Below are 18670 nucleotides of genomic sequence, written 5' to 3' on the forward strand. Positions count from 1 at the left end.
ACTGTGCACTGTTTATAACATAGTATGAATTAAACTAGAAAGCATTGGAGATCAGGGTCCCAAGCTTTTATGATATTTGTTCATGTTATGATTGATTGCCTTACGTTCTGATAGTGCCATGCTGCAATATTATTTAGTTTTGAGAAGAGAACAATGGAAAAAAGCAATTTTATAATCAAGAAATGGATATACAGCCCCGAGGAAGTGACTGAATTATCTTCTTTGTTGTTAAAATGTGTTTGCTTGGTTTTGCCTTTATCCTATTAAAGTCCATTTCTCTTTTTATATTTAAAGTTTTCCATCTTGTTACAATTTTCAGTGGAGGCCTCAACCCAGTCTATTTGTATTTAAGATATGCATTTGATTTAATGCAAAGTGAGATTTCGTAGCTGGTCCTCTTTGGGCGTGCTTTCCTTCAGGCTTTGAATAAAAATAAAAACCTCTGTCTATGTCAACCTGAAGAACTGATCAAACAACAAAAGGAACCCCACTTCGTACCTTATCCATACTCTCACACTCTGGACTAATACAAATATTTCTGCATAAACAGGGCACCCATTCCCTTCTTGATCAAGAAGGACAAACTGGTGCAGCTCTCTTGTTCATATGCGTCTTAGCATTGGATCTATGCCCATTCCAAACTCAAGAAGCTGAAATATAGTCATTGCTTTCATATAAAAAATAAACCACTTGCCCAAAAACACCTGCAACCTCCAAAGTTAAATTATTAGAATATTACTGTTTCTTTGAACTTGAAACCGTTTATATGTATTTATTTATTTATTGTAGTTTTATATGGTGCAAACTCTTCATTTTGTATGAGCACCAGTCACATTATTCAAGGTCATATTCATTTTGTATGTAGGCAGAGGGGGATTAAGTGATTTGCCCGGAATCACAGGATGTTGAGCCTACGCCGGGACTCTTCCTTGTTCCAGAATCGGCAGCTGTGGCCAGAATGCTACATCTAAGGACTAAGACATGTGCTAGGGACAGTGCTGTGGAAGGCCTAGCAGGAAATAATTGTTTTGATGTAGTTCTTTTCACAGATTCCTTGCCTTGTGAATTTCCCCCAGGGGTCGGACTGATTCTGGATACATTCATGCAATATCCTTGCGTTTCTGTTAATGTTGTGCGGCTCCATGCTGGGTCCTTCCTGTCGGAGTTGTGAAATCTGGGCCATTATTTCTGCATCACCTCCACATGCTGACGTCTAGTCCATTCCTTTCTTTCCATGCCTGCTGACGCGGATCTTGAGCTTTTTGATTACAACATTTTTCCCTCCAATATACTTTAGTGTACAGATGTCAACCTGTATTTAAACTGTGCCGTGACTGTAACTGACATGTGTCTGTGATAGCACCCTTTGATGTCTGTAAATGGTGCCTTGGTTCCAAGCACAACTCCGCGTCGTATGCGTGCTATGCCGAGATGAGCAAGAAGGCCATCCACGACCGGAAAGCAAAAATCGCCATTGCCGAACTCCGTAAGTTGATGAAGCAATCCCAGTTGAAGTTGAGAGTGCATGTCCTCTTCCGAGGTCGCTCCCACAACCTGCCGTCATTGAGGTCTCTGAGTTCAGGTAAAATAAAGTCCCACAAAGTGTAGAAACATGGGTCTCCCTCAGCCTGGCACTTCCACTACTTGGAGTTGATATGTTCTAGGCACTGCTAGGCCACAGTCATTCTCACTCTGTGGAACTAATTCCAACAGCAGTTCTGCTTCGGCTCTACCCCAATTAACAATGACACCACAACCTCTCCCGCAGCTAAAAGTGGCAATGGACCAAATCTTTGGTACCTCCCCAGATCCCCCTAAACACCGTCGGATCCCATGGAGCCTCCAGTTAGTTTATAGTCTGATCTGTCCTCAATGCCAGCTGTGCCTTTCGACCTTGGACAGAAGCCACCCTCTTTTCTGGCTTTGGCGCCGCTGGCTCCAGTCTTGGCATCACAATGTCTCTCTCTTGGCGCTACACTTAATGCTACCTCTGGCACCACAATTGACACCACCGGTTTAAATGTTGATGTAATTCAGACTTCACCTTTGCTGGAAACTGATCTGATAGTTATTTTGGACTCAGTTGCCTATGCCTTTCTGTCCAGTATTCCTATTCAGAACCTGGTACCTATGCCCCACAATATAATGTTGATTTAATGATGATGACCAATATGGCGACTGCAGTCTCTTTGACCTCTAGGAGACCAGTGGTCTGGACTGTTCCCCAGACATTGACCTTTCCTTACCAAATCCAACTATGGCCACTGAAGAGTCCACCTCCTTTTCTACGGTCGTACGAAGATTGGCAGAGATCCTTTACCTCACCTTTGCCGCCAAAGAAGTCATGACTAATGTTCTTAAAGAATATCATTAACCCACCACAATCCAGCCAGAAACCTCTTCAATCATTAAATGAGATCGTGGCTGAGATGCTGGTGGTCACCTGGGCAAGGCCAGTACCTTGCCCTCTAGTTATTAGTCAGGTGGCAAGATGACACAGCCCTGCTCCTGGAGACTCCAGACTTCCTGCTGCAACACTCCACTGTTGAGTACTTTATGGTCCATGGATCCACTAATCACATGAACCCCATGAACCCCAAAGCATTTCCTGCCACTCCTCCTGACTGGGGTTCCAAAATAATGGAAAGTTTGCTAAACAAATCTTCTCCTTCGCCCACCTTACCCCTAGATCTTTGAAAACAACATGCCTCCTGGGCAGATATTAACCTACACGATCGGGCAAAGTGTCAGACATCTTGCCAGTTTTCCCAGAGGGCGTCTTTCCAAGCTTATAGCTGTTGATCTTAGATGGGCAACATGGAGTGAACTATTCTATAAAATCTGGTCTGGACACTACTTACTGTCTTGGTAGGGCAGTCGGCACCAGTGTGGTGCTTAGGTGCCATGCCTAAATTCACTTCCCAGGCTTCAGCAGACCCTCATGGACATATATTTTGAGGGCTCCAGTCTGTTCAGAGCAAAGGTGGACTCTGCCCTCGAACTGTTTAAAGAGAGTAAGTCCAGTATCCACTCTTGGTGCTTACCTCCCACGGTTCAGCAGTTCCCCCAGAGCAGCACCCCTTTCGAAGCAAAAACAATATGTGCCTCAGCAGCAGCATGCCTCCAACACCTTTTGGTGTAGAGGCTGGGGCGCACACTGAAAACGTCAATACCACAAGGGGCAACAAACTAACCAAACTCCAACCTCTCCCACCCACCCGCCGCAAAATCTCTTTAAGACACACTTGGCAGCTCACGATCACCCAATAGGAGATCGCAGTAGTTTTCATCTGCCCGGATAGAGGAGAATCATGTCCGATTAAGGAGTTCTCCAGATCATGCAACACCAATAATCTCTACTTTTCTCTATCCGTGGACATACCACCCATACTACAACAATTCCCATTGGACCACTTGTCCATACTCCATGGAAATGTTCAGACTCTCTTGGCCAAGAGAGCTATAAAGAGGGTGCTGGCAACAGAGATCAGACTGGTTGTTTTTCCTGATATTTCCTTGTGCCAAAAAACAGACTGAGCCCTTCTTCCCATTCTCAGTCTGCGCCCTCTGTACTTCTTCCTCTGGAAGCAAAAGCTCAAGATGCTCAGAATAGCCCACGCACTGTCGGCCCTGGATCCAGTAGACTGGACGGTAGTGTTGGACTTGCAGGACTTATATTTTCACATTCCAATCCTACAGTTTCAGAGAAGTTGCCTGTAATTTCAGGTATACCTAGAGCACTTTCAGTTCTCCGTGCTCCTCTGTGGCCTTACCAGTGCACATCTGGTCTCCACAAAGGTGGTGATTATTGCAGCTCATCTGCAGAGGTTGTGAATACAGTTGTAAGTGCTGAGCGAGAGCCTAGAGGTACTAGAGCCTTACATCAGACACCTCCTCGAACTAGTTTACCTCAGGAACAGTCCCAAAAAGATGGAAGGAGGCGATCGTCCTCCCCTTAAAAAAGGAGCTGAATGATGGTATGAGTAAACTGGAGAATTTGCGTCCTACCTCACTGCTGCCTTACTTTGCCAAAATAGCAGAGAAGGTGGTCAATACCCAATTGACAGCTCATATCAGTAAACACAGGTTACTTCACCCCACTCAATGAGGTGTTCGTGCAACCTACTTTACTGAATCAGCTCTGCTCCTAGTGACAGAAATCATCTGCAACCTCGTAGATGAAGGCCTTAGTCCTTCTAGACCTCAGTGCCGCATTCAACACTGTATCCCATCAAACACTACTTCAGCGCCTTAGGAAAGGAGGTCTGGCTGTACGAGCCATGAAATGGCTAGGGTCTTTTCTACACAACTGCAGTTTCCAGGTGTCTCAACAACCTTACAACTCCAAAAGTATCAAGCTGGACCAATGGGTCCCACAGGGCTCTACACTTAGCCCCACCCTTTTTAATCTCTACATCACCCCACTGGCAGAGATTATCGAAAAAAATTGGCGTCCGTGTTGTCATATGCTGATGACACACAACTGGTGGTGTCTCTAACACAAGTTCACGATAAGGCAGCCAGCAATTTCCCGACGTGCCTACAAGAACTGGCTTCCTGGATGGCTGACAACTGCCTAAAACTTAATGGTGAGAAAACAGAAGTACTAGTGATAGGCAAAGCACCTTCGATCTGGTCCTAATCATGGTGGCCTCAGACCTTGGGACCCACCCCCTCCCCTAGTGAACAGGTTAAGAACCTAGGGATGTGATTGGATACCAAACTATCCTTCGAGAACCACACTAGGCGAGTGGCGGCAAAATGTTTTGGGGTACTGCGAGGACTTTGGAAGACCCTTGATGTACTACCTGTTAAGCGAGGAAAACTATGACCCACGCTCTGGTGACGTCACACTTGGATTATGGGAACACCCTCTATTTGGGAGTAAATATCAAATGTGTGCAAAGACTCCAATGCATTCAGAATGCAGCGGCTCGTCACGTTCTAATGTTGCCCAGGAGAGCTCCCTCTAACAAGGCCCTTTCTTCCCTTCACTGGCTTCCGGTAAGGGAACAAATTCTTGTTAAAGCCCTGTGTGTCAGCCACCGCATTCTTCAGAGGAAAGGGCCCAGCTATCTGCATGGCCTACTCACCCCCTACTCTCCGAGTCACAACCTGAGATCAAGTGGGACAGGGAAGGTTAGCATTCCAACCATCAGAAGAGTAAGGATGGGTGGCCGCTCCTTCCATTTTCTAGCGGCCAAACCCTGGAAGAAACTCCCCCTGGGGTTCCGGCTGGAGTCTTCGGAGACAATTTTTCCGAAAAAACGAAAGACCTGGCTTTTTCCATCTTTAAGCGCTCGCGTCCAATTTCTCCCATTCTTTCACTTCACTGCTCGAAGATGGTCTAATCTGCCGCAGCGCGCGGACACACTAGCTAGTGTAACCATGCGCTTTACAAACTTGTTTATTATTACTAAGCCACCTCCAGATGACCACCAACCTGTTGACATCACTGGGTTTTCCATCAATGTGCTGAAGTCACTCCGGACTCCTTCACAACTGCTTCCCTTCATTGGAGCCATCCTAGACATGGTGCTCTTCCAAGCTCTTCCACCACCTCAACGAGTTTAGGACATTCAGGTTATGATTCTCAATGTTTCAACCATTGTGCTGCGCCTCAGTGAGAGTGGCTCTGATGCTTCTTAGACTCTTGGCCTCCTGCATCCTGTTTCAGTGGGCTCAGCACCAAGGCAACCTGTCAGATTTCACCCAGGTGTGAAAGGAGACTCCGAGATCTGCAGTGTTTGCTACTCAACTGCAATTGGACTGGTGGCAGATCCTGCTCCTTACCCCACCCAGAGCTGACAGTCATGACAGTTGCAATGTTGCTGGGTTGGGGAGGTCATCTGGGAGTGGTGGAAATGAGGACACTTGTCTCCGGTGAAAGCTCACCTCCACATCAACTTGTGGGAGCTGCAAGTGGTCAGCTTGCCACTAATGATGTTCCTCTCGACCATCAAGGGGAGGAACTGGTATATTTTCTTACAGACAACACAACTCTCATGTGGTACTACAACAAATAGGGTGGCATGTGGTCATGGGTTTTTGCCGGAAGGCTCGCTATGGTAGTGCATGAATGCTCGTGGCATCACCCTGATTGCCCAACGTCGATCAGGAGCTTTAAATGCCACAACATTGCCTAGCGGATCACAAATGATGATTTCACTCGGTGGTGCTACAGGATATCTTTCAACAGTGGGGTGAACCCTAGCTCGATTTATTTGCCATGACAGAGAATGAATGTGTCAAAACTGTTTTGCATTAGAGTTCCCAAGGCAGTTCTTCAAAGATTCCTTCTGCCAGCATTGAGGGTCTGACTCCAGTATTCCTTTATGCCGCTCTCTCCTGCCCAAAGTGCTGAAAAATATGAAGAGAGACTGGGCCTATGTCATCCAAGTGGCTCCAGGGGGGCCACGAGAATGTGTTACCAGGAACTTCTGGCAATGAGCATGTACTCTCCGAAAAGGATGCCACTTCAGGAGAATCTCCTTTTTGCAGCAGCAGGGCCAAGTCTGACATCCAAGCTTGCACACATGCCCCTCTGTGTGGACATTGAATGGGGACAGTTGATTACTTTCGATCTTCCTGCCCCAAAATGATCAGCGTCATCCTAACAACCATGCACCCCTCTAATAAATCTATTTACACAGGACGTTGGGAGAAGTTTCTTTTCTGGAGTTCCCCCGAGACATCCAGTCTCTGAATACACAGTTATCGGATCTTCTTCAGTTTTGTTTGTCCTTAGTCCATCAAGGCCTTGTTGTTGCAACGGTAAGAGTTACCTTTTGACCCTTGCAGCCTTATTATACTTACCGGAGCAGCCATCCACCTTCAGGTCACCTGATGTAACACATTTTTTTAAGTGGCTTGTTGGAACTGGCACTTTTTGGTTGGCGGAGGCGGTGCCCTAGCCAGCCAGAACCTACCACTCCCACCCTTTGGTATTTTGATACTGAGCAGTCAGGCTTATCACAGAGGCAGTTGGTAAAGCATTGGGACAGCACTCGCACACAATATACACACTGAACATCACAAACCAAACTCCACATGTGGTGTATGTAAATAAAGTTTGTATATATTGCTAGCAGTAGTAGACCCAACCGTGTTAAAATGACATCAGTAGTATGCACACTTGGGAAAGATCCTACCTTACCCCCGCACCCTTATGCGGTGGCCCAAGCTGTCCTCCACCTTTCAGCTAACCCCAACTACCCTACGCCCGCAGGTTGGAGATAAACCACCCTACCCCCCTGATACTAGGCCAATTCCAGCCGGAGTCAGACTTGGTCAGGGTCCCTGGGAAGAAGGTGGGAGTAGGTAGCAGGGCTAATTAGAAGGGTGTCGACAAATGGGGGCTTGGCCCCTACTCGGGAAGTCAACCCTGAGGGTGATAGACATTCAATCAAAATATTCCACAAAATGACCTCCGGCACCAGCCCAGTTCTGTGAAAAACAAGGTGGGGTGTCACGCAGTCTCTTGACCCGCTTCCCGAAGCTCTCCTCAGCCCATTCAGTTACTCTCCACCACCCAGGCGCGATCTGGGCAATACTACCTGGGAACACTAAATCATCTGGGCAAGGTGAGGAGAGGGCAGTTGATCTGCCGCACAGGGGGCACAAAAGGAACAATTGAATGGGGGATGAAGGAGGGAAGTCTCTAGGCAGGAGGCATCTAGTCAGACATATGTCGATCAAAGTATCACCCAGGCAATCCCAGTTCAACTGGACACAAATCCGCTCCTCCCTGGAAATGAGGCACAGCGTCTAATGCACATTGATCCAAATCGCACCAGACCGTCCCAGTCACAGGAAATGAAGAATTGCAAATTCCGTACCTCCATGGAAAGGATGCACCCCGCCTTGTAGCGTGTTGATACGGGTTGCATTAGACAATACTGATCTCACACACACACACATATGAGTGCACGTTTAGCAGTGCTGCACGAGGTAGAATGAGGCACTACTACAGGTTCGCCCTCCCTCCGGAGTCACAACCTGTGAACCGGATAGTGCATGCAGTCGGCAGGTCCCACTAGAGAGAGGCAACACAATCGACAAAGCGGGCCAAGCTGGATCCCGCAACCAGTGAATCCGCTCACTACCAACAAGACACTCATGCGTGTTGAGGCCCTCACAATGCAGATGCCACACTCCTTCGATGCGGGCAATCCTTTTGTGGCTCCGCACAAGGCAATCCAGTCTCCAGGAACAATACTTAGTTCCACACTCACGCCACGCCACCAGCTGGGATCCAGCAGACTATGTGGGTACTTAAGAGGGCACCACTCTCCAAATCTGACAAGTAGACAGTGTGGGTCCCTCGCTGTAGTTCTTTTGATGTCCTTGAGATCTCCATAAGAGAACAAGAGAAAGCCAACAAGCCCTTGGAGAGCACCCTTCAGGGTAGTCTGCACAGCAGCAGGAAGTCTGCCGAGGCCAGCCAATGTTCAGGAAGGGTGCACGATTCCTTCCAATGGCAGAAATACTCCATGTGCACAACAGATTCCTCTGGCCATGTGCACCACACAGTTCCAGGATGTCTGGTCTCGTGTCCCCACAAGTGTATCTCAGCCTTGCTGAGGTATGGCCCTAATAGTTCTACTGTAGTGTGCCTTTAAAGTAGGGTGTGGTTCAGAGGGCTCCTTTAGAACCGCACATGTCCTCACTAAATTGCAATCATGTCTGCCGAGGGGTGTAGAATGTAGATCTTAATCTTTAGTGGGGCCATGATATGGCTTCCCAGAGGCCCTGTGGCAAAACCTTTGCCTTCAGTCTATCCAGGCAGGGCCACAAATAGCAGAGGTCTGTCGTTTAAGTTGCATGCCCACTGTTTATGGCTGTCGCTAGGGATTGCACAGATGTGCTCCCCCAGCCTCCATTGTGGACTGAAGTCAAATTAAAAGCCACACAAACCATTTTAGTGCAGAGAAAGGTCTACTTTCTTGAAGTGGAATTTCTAAGCTATTAATGACAAATCCACATTTACCACAGGAGAGAGTTTGTCATTGTGAATCCAATGATAGGAAACATTATGAGGCTGCTCCACTGCAAGCCACTATTGCTGCTTGAAGTAATTTCAACCATTCCCTCATGTTAACCTATGAGAAGAGCAAACCTCATAGGTAGTGAAAACTCACATGGGTATTCTTCACTACATGGGCAGGGAGCACAATTGTCTACCTGCCCTGCCTTTCACCTACCACTTGCTTTACCCCTCAAGACTTACCCTAGGAGTGCTCCAGTGGTAGTGAAAGGTCCCCTCAGGAGTGGTCAGAGGTTTAGAAATGCCAAAACGTGCAGAAGTGCAAGTGTGCACCCACAGGCCTGCAAAGGCAGGCTTGAGTCATCTTTAAAAACATCAGGTAAGCACCACTTCCCAACACGTGTAGGAAGGGCGCGAGGCTTTCACACTACATTTACAGTGGAGTGGATAAGTGCCCAGAGCCCTAAGGCTACTAGAAGAGAATCCGCAAAACCCCGGTGTTGTCCCATGGGGAGAGGCAAACTCCTAGGTGAGGAAAACCCCCAAGGGGGTTCTTCATTACCTTGGCATGGAACACCTATGTGTACGTGCCCTGTCTTTCGCCTACTACCTTCTCTGCCCCTCAGGGCTTACCCTAGGGGTGCCCCAGTGGTAGTGGAAGGCCCTCTCAGAGTTGGCAAATGAGTTAGAAATGCTAACCTGAGCATAAGCGCAACTGCACACCCACAGGCCTGCAATGGCAAGCTTGATGCATGTTTGAAAGGCTATTCTGGTGTGTGGCACAATCAGGGCTGCTTCCCACTATTAGCCAGTGCAGTACCTCACCTGGGTATGTGTTGTACCTTTTTACAAGACACTCACAGGTACAACTCCTAAGCCAGTCAAGTAAGCACCACTTTCTAGCGTATATAGGAAGAGCACACGTGCTTTCGCTCTCTGTTACATTGGGAAAGTGCAGTGCCCAAAATCTCAGGGCCACGAAAAGAGAATCCGCAAAAACCAGGAATAAAAAAAGCTAAAAGTTTTAGGGAAATCCCCCGAGAAGGGCCATGTCCAACAGGCCTGATACAGATGTTCCCACCAACACAGTTTGTGATGCCGCAGTGGAACCTTAATTTGGTAATCACTGAATGTACACTCCCTTCGAACAATGCACACTTTTTTATCTTTCTTTATTATTTAGAACCAATGAACAGTTGCCCCCTTTTGTCTACTAATAATCAAGACGGTATTACTCTTTACCTCAACATTGGGCAGGAGAGTGAGTTAACTTCAGGCATTTTCCATGATGCCATCATACACCTTTTTCTTCCTGGACAGCTTAGTCCTCCGGACAGAAGCACATTACTGCCCAAGGTACTCACTCCCTTCCACATAAGGCACCTTCCGACTTTCTATGCACCACCTCATCCCTCCAAAGAAGAAGAGCACCTCCATCGCCTGGACTCTAAGAGGGCCCTCAGTTTATATGTTGATCGGAGCAGAGAGTAAAGATAGGATGACCATTTTCAACCATTTCTCTGAGCTAGGAAAGGTGTAAAGCAGTCCAAAAAAACAGTTTCCTGATGGATTGTGTTATGCATCGAGATCTGCTGTGGCCTTGTTGAATAGCAACTCCTAGAAGGCTTGCATGCCTATTCCACCAGAGCAATCAATCAACCAATCAAACATAACATTTGTAAAACGCACTACTTACCCATGAGGGTCTCAATGCGCTGGGGGGTGGGGGATGCTGCTACTGCTAGAAAAGCCAGGTCTTGAGGAGTCTTCTGAAGGTCAGCAGGTCTTGGGTCTGCCGTAGATGGGTGGGGAGGTTGTTCCAGGTCTTGGCGGCAAGGTGGGAGAACGATCTGCCTCCGGAGGTCCCTCTTCGTATGCGGGGGACTGTGGCGAGGTCGGCGGAGCGGAGCAGGCGGGTGGGGGTGTAGAAGCTGAGTCTTCTGTTGAGGTAAGCTGGTTCGGTGTTGTGGAGTGCTTTGTGTGCATGGGTGAGGAGCTTGAAGGTTATCCTCTTGTTGACGGGGAGCCAGTGCAGGTCTCTCAGGTGGGGTGTGATGTGGCTGCAGCGAGGGATGTGGAGGATCAGACGTGCAGAGGCGTTCTGGATGCATTGCAGCCGTCTCAGGAGTTTGGCCGAGGCTCCTGCGTAGAGGGCGTTTCCGTAGTCCAGTCTGCTGCTGACGAGGGCCTGGGTGACCGTTCTTCTTGTTTCGGTGGGGATCCACTTGTAGATCCAGCGAAGCATGCGGAGGGTGTTGAAGCACGATGAAGAGACGGATATGACCTGCTTAGTCATGGAGAGGGTGAAGTCGAGGATGACCCCTAGGTTGCTTGCATGGGCGTTGGGGCTGTTCTCAGTGTGGTCGGCCACCAGGAATCATCCCAGGCCGAGGGGGTGGATCCGCTATGCTAGAGCGTGGTGTGCCAGTTAAGGACATCTGTCAGGCCGCTACTTGGGCGTCTGTCCTTACCTTCATGAAGCACTGCTACCTGGATAGCCACGTCCTTTGGCATGGGCACTTCGTCAGATCTGTTCTGCCTGACTTCCTGGTCTGAGCCATTTCACATACCCACCACCTTGGGCGGTGCTGCTTTGACATCTGTTCACAAGGTTAATTTCATATGCCCTTTTATTGAATCCAGTATCAACTCAGCTGATTTCTCAGTATTGGGGGATTTACATTTTCTTTTGGAAAAACTGGAGGACAGTGATACAGCTTCTTTACTTGACACTATCACTAGTTTTGCCTTGAGACAGGTAGTTGAGCATTCCACCCATGCGGTGGGCCATATCTTAGATGGTATATTCACATTGAACCCAACTGTTTCAGAAGTGCAGCCTATAACTTGGTCAGACCAGAAAGCAATAATGTTCACAGTTAGTACTTATCAGCCCTCTCTGGGATCTCTCAACCCTGTGTAGTAACTAGTGGCAGTGACTGGAAGAATATTGACCCCCTTGCACTACAAATATCTGTATCCAACTCAAAGCCTGACCTCTGACGCTGATACTGCAGCCCGCAGGTTCTCATCTTGGATCAAAGCAACGATCAATCCATTAGCTCCCGAAAAGACCTTGCCGACCGGGCGGAAAACCACTTCAGAGCCCTGGTTCACAGATAGATTGAGAGCTCAGAAACAAATCTGTAGAAGTAAAGAGAGGCAGTGGAGTGCAAATTATGATCCATTAGAAAAGACAAAATACACACTGTCCCTTTCTGACTACAAAAAATAACAATGGAGGAATAAAGCAAGTACTTCTCAGCAAGAATTCTGCAGGCGAATAATTCCAGTAAAGAGCTGTTCCAGACAGTAAAATGCTTAGCCAAAATTCCAGAGCCCTGTATTATTGACAATAGTGAGGAATTCTGTAACTCCCTTGCTCAGATTTTTAGGAATAAAGTGGAGGTACTCTATAAATCTTTTATTGACAGCGATCTAAACGTAAATGGAAATCAGTCAGAATACCTTCCCTATCCAATTCTTTTGTGTCTTTTTCCCCGTTGAACTAAGAACAGATTATTCAGTTGGTAAAGACAGCCAAATCCGGAGCTCCAACAGACCCATGCCCCCCAAAAATAGTTCACCTTGCTTCTGAAATTATTAGTGAGCAATTGATGGTCGTATTCAAGGAGATTATTAGTTCTGGCTCTTTTCCTGGTGTTTGGAAAATAGCCTTGGTCCTTCCAGTCATGAAGAAACCTAATTCAGACCCCTCTTAACCCAGTAGCTGTAGACCAATCTGTAGATTACCCTTCCCGACAAAGGTAATTGGAAAAGGCGTTCAATATACAACTTATGTCTTTCATTTTTTCCAACGAATCACTAGATCCATCTCAATATAGATTCAGGGAAGGACATAGCACGGAGACTGCTCTGGTCATGGCCTCTGAAGAACTAAGATCAATCTTGGACATAGGAGGTAAGGCTGCCCTGATTCTATTGGATCTGTCGGCAGCTTTCGACATGATGAATCATGAAATACTAGTTAACTGGCTATCAGATTTAGGGACAAAAGGACACCGTTAAGTTGCTTAAGTCATTTCTCTCTAACAGGGTTCAATCTGTAGAGATGGGATCCTTTTCAGCCTACCTTGTGGGGGTACCATAGGGCTCATCATTAAGCCCTACATTTTTCAATCTTTGTTACCCCTCTGGCTAAAATATTAGGGATTTTGGCTTTTTAGCTGTCGCTTATGCTGATGACACTCAGCTTATGGTCTCAGTCTTTAGTAATCCTTAAGAAACCGCAGATCGATTTAACAAATGTATGACTCCGGTAAATCAGTGGATGAGTTCCAGCTGTTTAAAACTGAACTGCGGAAAAACAGAGGTTCTCCTCTCTGGTGCAGACACCTCCTTCTTGTCACCTAAATGGTGGCCATCAACCTTGGGCGAACTTCCATCACCAGTGAGGAAGGTGAAAAATGTAGGCTTCATCTTTGATGATAAACTGCCTTTTAAAGATCAGATCAGCACCCATACCTTCACAATTTTTTTTCATCCTAAAGATGATTCGAAAAATGTGCTCTTTCATACCTTCAGACCTGCAAAAGACACTTGTGACCGCATTGGCCTTATCCAGACTGGACTAGGGAAACGCTCTTTATGTGAATATCCAAACACAGTACCTACAAAAGTTACAGCGGCTCCAAAATGTAGCAGCATGTTTGTTGTTTGATATCCCAAAATATCAGCCAGTTGCCCATAGTCTAAGAACACTACACTGGTTCCAGTCGGAAAAAATATCACATTTAAATCCCTATGCTTAGAATATAAGGCACTGCATCGTGCCCGTCCATATAGTTTGAAGGCCCATCTGATTTGGTACTCGCATTCTAGACACTTAAGGTCTTCTCACAGTGAACTTTTACAGACCCCCAGATTTAACAAAGCACACTGGGGAGGAAGGAGCTTCATTTAGGTACTGTCAAAACATTGAACTCACTCCCGGCAGATTTAAAGAACAGTCCAAATTTACTAACCTTCAGAAAATATATATATTTTTTAAATTGGCTTTTTACTAATTAAAGTGCTCACCATTTCTCTCATTGGCAGCTTTCTGGTTCTCGCTGGCAACAGCGCCAAGACACCCTTAGGCATTTGAGCTCTATAAAAATCCCACATCAAAATCTAATAAAAAAGCAAGGTGAAGAATCTGCATATAACAATTTCTATCAGAAGGACAAGTTACTTATTTTAGTTTAACACCTTTTCTTGTAGACTTTAACAGCTGATTCCTCAACTGTCCACCCTCCTTCCCTTTCTGAGGAAGGACTCTTCCCGTCTATTAATAAGCTCTCACTGTGAAAGTCTGCACCCTGCCATATTCTAATCTTAATGGCATTGTGTCTGTCAGCGCAGACCGAGATCAGAAAGAAACTGACTTAAGTGCGCGGAGGTGGTGCAGCTACAGTGGTCCTGACATCGCTTAGGGGGTGGGACAAACCGCATGATGGGCAAGGGCATTGTGTGAAATATTCTGGTTCCAGACTAGCGCCTGGGGGGAATTCACAAGATGAGAAATCTGCAGTTAAAGTCTCTGCCAGAAAAGGCGTTACTGAAGGTAAGTAACTTTGTTCTTCAGCAACTTGTGAAGAGAGAAGTGTGGCTCAATGGTTAGAGCGGCAGACCCTGATGCAGAGGTCTAGCCCGGGACCAGGGTTCAATTTCCCGCCTAGGCGGGTCTTGGGCTAAAAAATTCCACGGACCTGATAATTCTCGCCTCGGTGCCTATTCCAATCATGGAGTCCCACTCTGCAACTCTGTCAATAGCTTGCTTAATCTCCACAACGGCCCCCACAATGCTAAGGATGCCTGGCCTCCACCTTGGGGGTGCCCAGGAGTGGACACCTCACAGGTAAAGCCAGGATGGGTTCCACAGCGGTATTCGTACAAGCGCCTTGAGACCCTTGCGGGTGAGTAGTGCGCTATACAAGTATCAATTTACATTTTTTACTTGGCTGCATATTCACAGACTCCAGTATGCGCAAAATCAAGTGACTATATTAGGACACAATCTGAAATGGGACCTTCTAAATCCTGCTTTAATAAGCCTTCTTTTGTTCCGTGTGCAAGCTAAGATCACATTCAAATGTATTTCTCTAATAAAGTTAAATAACTACTACCACAGAGGCTCGGTGTGTCCCTAAAAGATGTGCCCCTAGTGTACAGACCTACCAGAGTCATTAGTTCAACTAATCAGAGTTAAAACATTAGAAATTGCGTTGGGAGCAGAGAATCTGTGAAAAATGAGATCCAAAGCAGTAGAATGATTTGAGCTCCAAACTGAAAGTGGAACCGTATTTGATTCAGGACACTTGGGGAAACCACTGTTGTGGGAAAGCTTTAGGCCAACTTTGTACAGTGCTGATAGGACCCAATAGATGAGGGACCAAGGAGTAGAGCTGTGCTGGTTACGCTAATCTTATCTTTCTTGTTTTACACCATAATCCATAGGAGTCGTTTTTAGAAACTATGGGGTGAGCTTGGAGTCAGTACCCTTATTTGACCTCCTTTGTTTCTTTCCTGGACAGCAGAGGATGATCTGGGACTCTGCATCGTTTATGTGCTATCTTTAACTGCTGTGGTCTCCATGGCTCAGCATTTTCCTTGACACAGTTCAACATTTCACTATATTGTTTCCGTTTTACAAATGGAAGCTATACAATAAAACATAAATTACAGCAACATGTAAAATTACAATAACCCGTATCCATTTTGTCAAATCAACTCGTGGCACATGCTCAATCATTTGTCAGTCTAAAAATATTGCAATTTTAACCATGTTATCGGCTTCCTTTTGCATTTTACATTTTATATCCTCTAGCCAGCAGGGCTAACCAGATTATTAAACTAACACAAAATTAAAATGACAAGCATTTTAAAATGGAAGAAAGTTGCATCTCTTCCTCGTCCACATACACCATTCTTGTGCCGACAGAGGCGACTAAGATTGTAATGTAATGCAACACTGCCCCTTAGGTAAAATTATGCAATTAAGCAGGGAATTGAATCACAGAGTCACAAAGTGCTTGTGTTATACAAAAAGATTGTTGTGCAAATAATCTGATATAATGAGCTGTTCAACACTTTGTTACAACCACTAAAGAACACCTTTCGGCCTATAGGAGGCAGCTTTCAGTGATAAGCAAAATGTCCCAGATTAGAGAGCCTACTCTGAGCAGGCACTCATCCTCAGCATGGTGGAATTTGTGCTAAGAAAATAATTCAATTGAAAAAGAAGAGAACGGGGAATGGCGTCAAGCGCAATTGCACCTATCCTGGATACTGTATAGTGAGGTGATTATTTTAGGTGCCACGGACCGGAGATTCACAAGCCCCTAAATCTCCCAAGACAGATGCCTTGCTCACAATTCTATGGTACACAATGGCCCAGCACACTAGAGCATTCCAATTGTTCAGCAAAAAACAACAATAGCAATTCTCCAAATGACGGAAGCAGCAGTTCAGCGGAGTTCGTTTGTAGTATGTTCTTTATTTCTTCAATTTAAAAACACTGTAGCCAGCGCGTTTCGTCCTTCATGGACTTCTTCAGGGCGGAAAGCATAAATAATAATTTTGGTTCCCTTGGAAAAATATCCTAAGTCACTCCCCAATGGCATCCAGCTCGAACTTGAGAATGCCTTTAAAACTGTTTTTTTGTCTTTATTTTTTATCAAAAGAGGTGTGACAGCGGTGCTTCAGTATCCAAACAGTTAGTCTTTATCGAAAAGTATCAAAGCCGGCTCAGTGGCGTGGCGTCCTCCATACTCGAGAGCTCTTTTTAAAGGCATTCTCGAGTTCGAGCTGGGTGCCATTGGGGAGTGATTTAGGATATTTTTCCAAGGGAACCAAAATTATTATTTATGCTTTCCGCCCTGAAGAAGTCCATGAAGGACGAAACGCGTTGGCTACAGTGTTTTTAAATTGAAGAAATAAAGAACATACTACAAACGAACTCCGCTGAACTGCTGCTTCCATCATTTGGAGAATTGCTATTGTTGTTTTTTGCTGAACATCTGGAATGCTCTAGTGTGCTGGGCCATTGTGTACCATAAGAAAACAATTCAAATAACTCTTAATAATTGTTGCATGTCCTCCTCGTAATCCAGATGAAATACTAAACTGCCAAATCTACATAGAACATGCTGCTCACCCTACAAAAAGTCCATTAACGTAGAGAGATCTATCTCATACGCATAGTGTCATTACTTTAACTTCTGCCCAGTCCAGATGAAAGCACTAAGCAGAGTCTCCTCTCTTTTGCAGTAGCTGTATTTTTAACTCATTTGTTTGATCTCACTTGGCTGGACTATGGTCGTGGCCTCTATTGATCTCCTAAAAAAAAAAAAATGGATAGAGTTGAAAGCTGTCCGCAGTAAATATGATTCTCGATCGATTACGTAGAATTAGTACAACTCCTAACCTACTTATTCTTTTCAAAACACAAGATGCTAGTCAGTTTTAGAATCAGCGATGCTATTGTTCTCCTGACCTTCCGAGGCAAGCTCACTAAAAAAAGACAAACTCCGTTTCTTCAAGAAGAAAGCTGGTCTAATCTGAAGCATAGAAACGCTGCACTAATGAAAACAGCTGCCACAGAGACACCAAGTCCGTTTGTTCTCCTAAGACTCCAAGTAGTATTTTCTCTTGCTTGCTGTAGCTCTCATTACTCAATTATTCTACAAAGGACGTCCAATTATTTACATATGCCCTGTTAGTGTTTGCTTTCTAATGTGTTTTCTTGCGGTGTATAATGTGGTGATTGTGATTATTCTAATATTGGTTTTATGTGAAATGCAAATACAACGCATTAAGTGAAAAAGATGGAATTGAAGAATGCCAGTGCAAAAAGGGACATTTTTACTATTTCTGATAGCGACCAGCAATCTCTTTTGTGAATCCAAATAGTTTAATAGTTGCTTTTTTATTAACTATGGAAGCCGAATTGGCAGCTAACAGTGTTGTGTTTTTGTCATGATTAGATTATCGAGGTGTATGTACAACCCAGATAATAACCTCGTTAAATATTAAGATATTTTCTGTTCCCATAGTGTTTGATAAACTTTCTTAACATCTTAAGCATTTACATGTCCGGTGTTCACATGTGTAGATTAATGGTGCCATGTTTTCTCTATCAGATCGCACACTTAAAGCTAGCGTTCCTTGGTACGGTAATTGGAAAGACACTCTGATGGAACTGAACACATCCAAGTTTTATTCAGGTATTTTTGTGGTTGGTGAAACTTATCCGGAGTGCCCTTTCACCCTACTTTTTCCTTTTCAAAAATTCATCTCTCCTTATTACATTCATTAGACTTTCTAGTAGTCTGTTGAGCAAGATATGTGTTCCTCCTTTCCACTTAAATTAATAATGGTGGTGGTTTTGTGGCTCACTTTACTTCTGTACTTTCCTTCTAAAATCTAACAAATAGATGAACTTATAGCCTCTACAGGGTTTGTTATATTATTTTGTACTCACTTGTGTTTTTTTTTTTCTTAAAATGGCCAAACAAGTAATGTTTTGCAGACTCTTGTAATTTCTTCATTGGAATTCATCTGAGGTTGTTGAAAAAATCCCAAGACAAGGCTGATACTAAAGGGGATCCTGGACCTTGTAGTTTGCAGATTGGCAAGGGCAGCGTGAGCACCTAGGACCGGTGCTTTGGTATACCCGGGCTA

General features: G+C 45.4%; 1 protein-coding gene across 4 annotated transcripts in view; it reads left to right on the forward strand.

The window, feature by feature from the left end:
• Positions 1-18670, forward strand: part of TRAPPC8 (trafficking protein particle complex subunit 8) — a 1467367-nt gene that overhangs the window by 231420 nt on the left and 1217277 nt on the right. For 3 of the 4 annotated variants that reach the window (XM_078687367.1, XM_078687364.1, XM_078687365.1), the window contains exon 3: positions 18130-18213. The exons of the other annotated variant lie outside the window; for it this stretch is intronic. In XM_078687367.1, coding sequence (XP_078543493.1) covers positions 18130-18213 — 84 coding nt within the window. The remainder of the gene's footprint in view (positions 1-18129; positions 18214-18670) is intronic. 4 annotated transcript variants of the gene reach the window in all.

Source organism: Lissotriton helveticus, chromosome 4_1 (genome assembly GCF_964261635.1).
Source record: "Lissotriton helveticus chromosome 4_1, aLisHel1.1, whole genome shotgun sequence".
NCBI classification, from domain to species: Eukaryota; Metazoa; Chordata; class Amphibia; order Caudata; family Salamandridae; genus Lissotriton; species Lissotriton helveticus.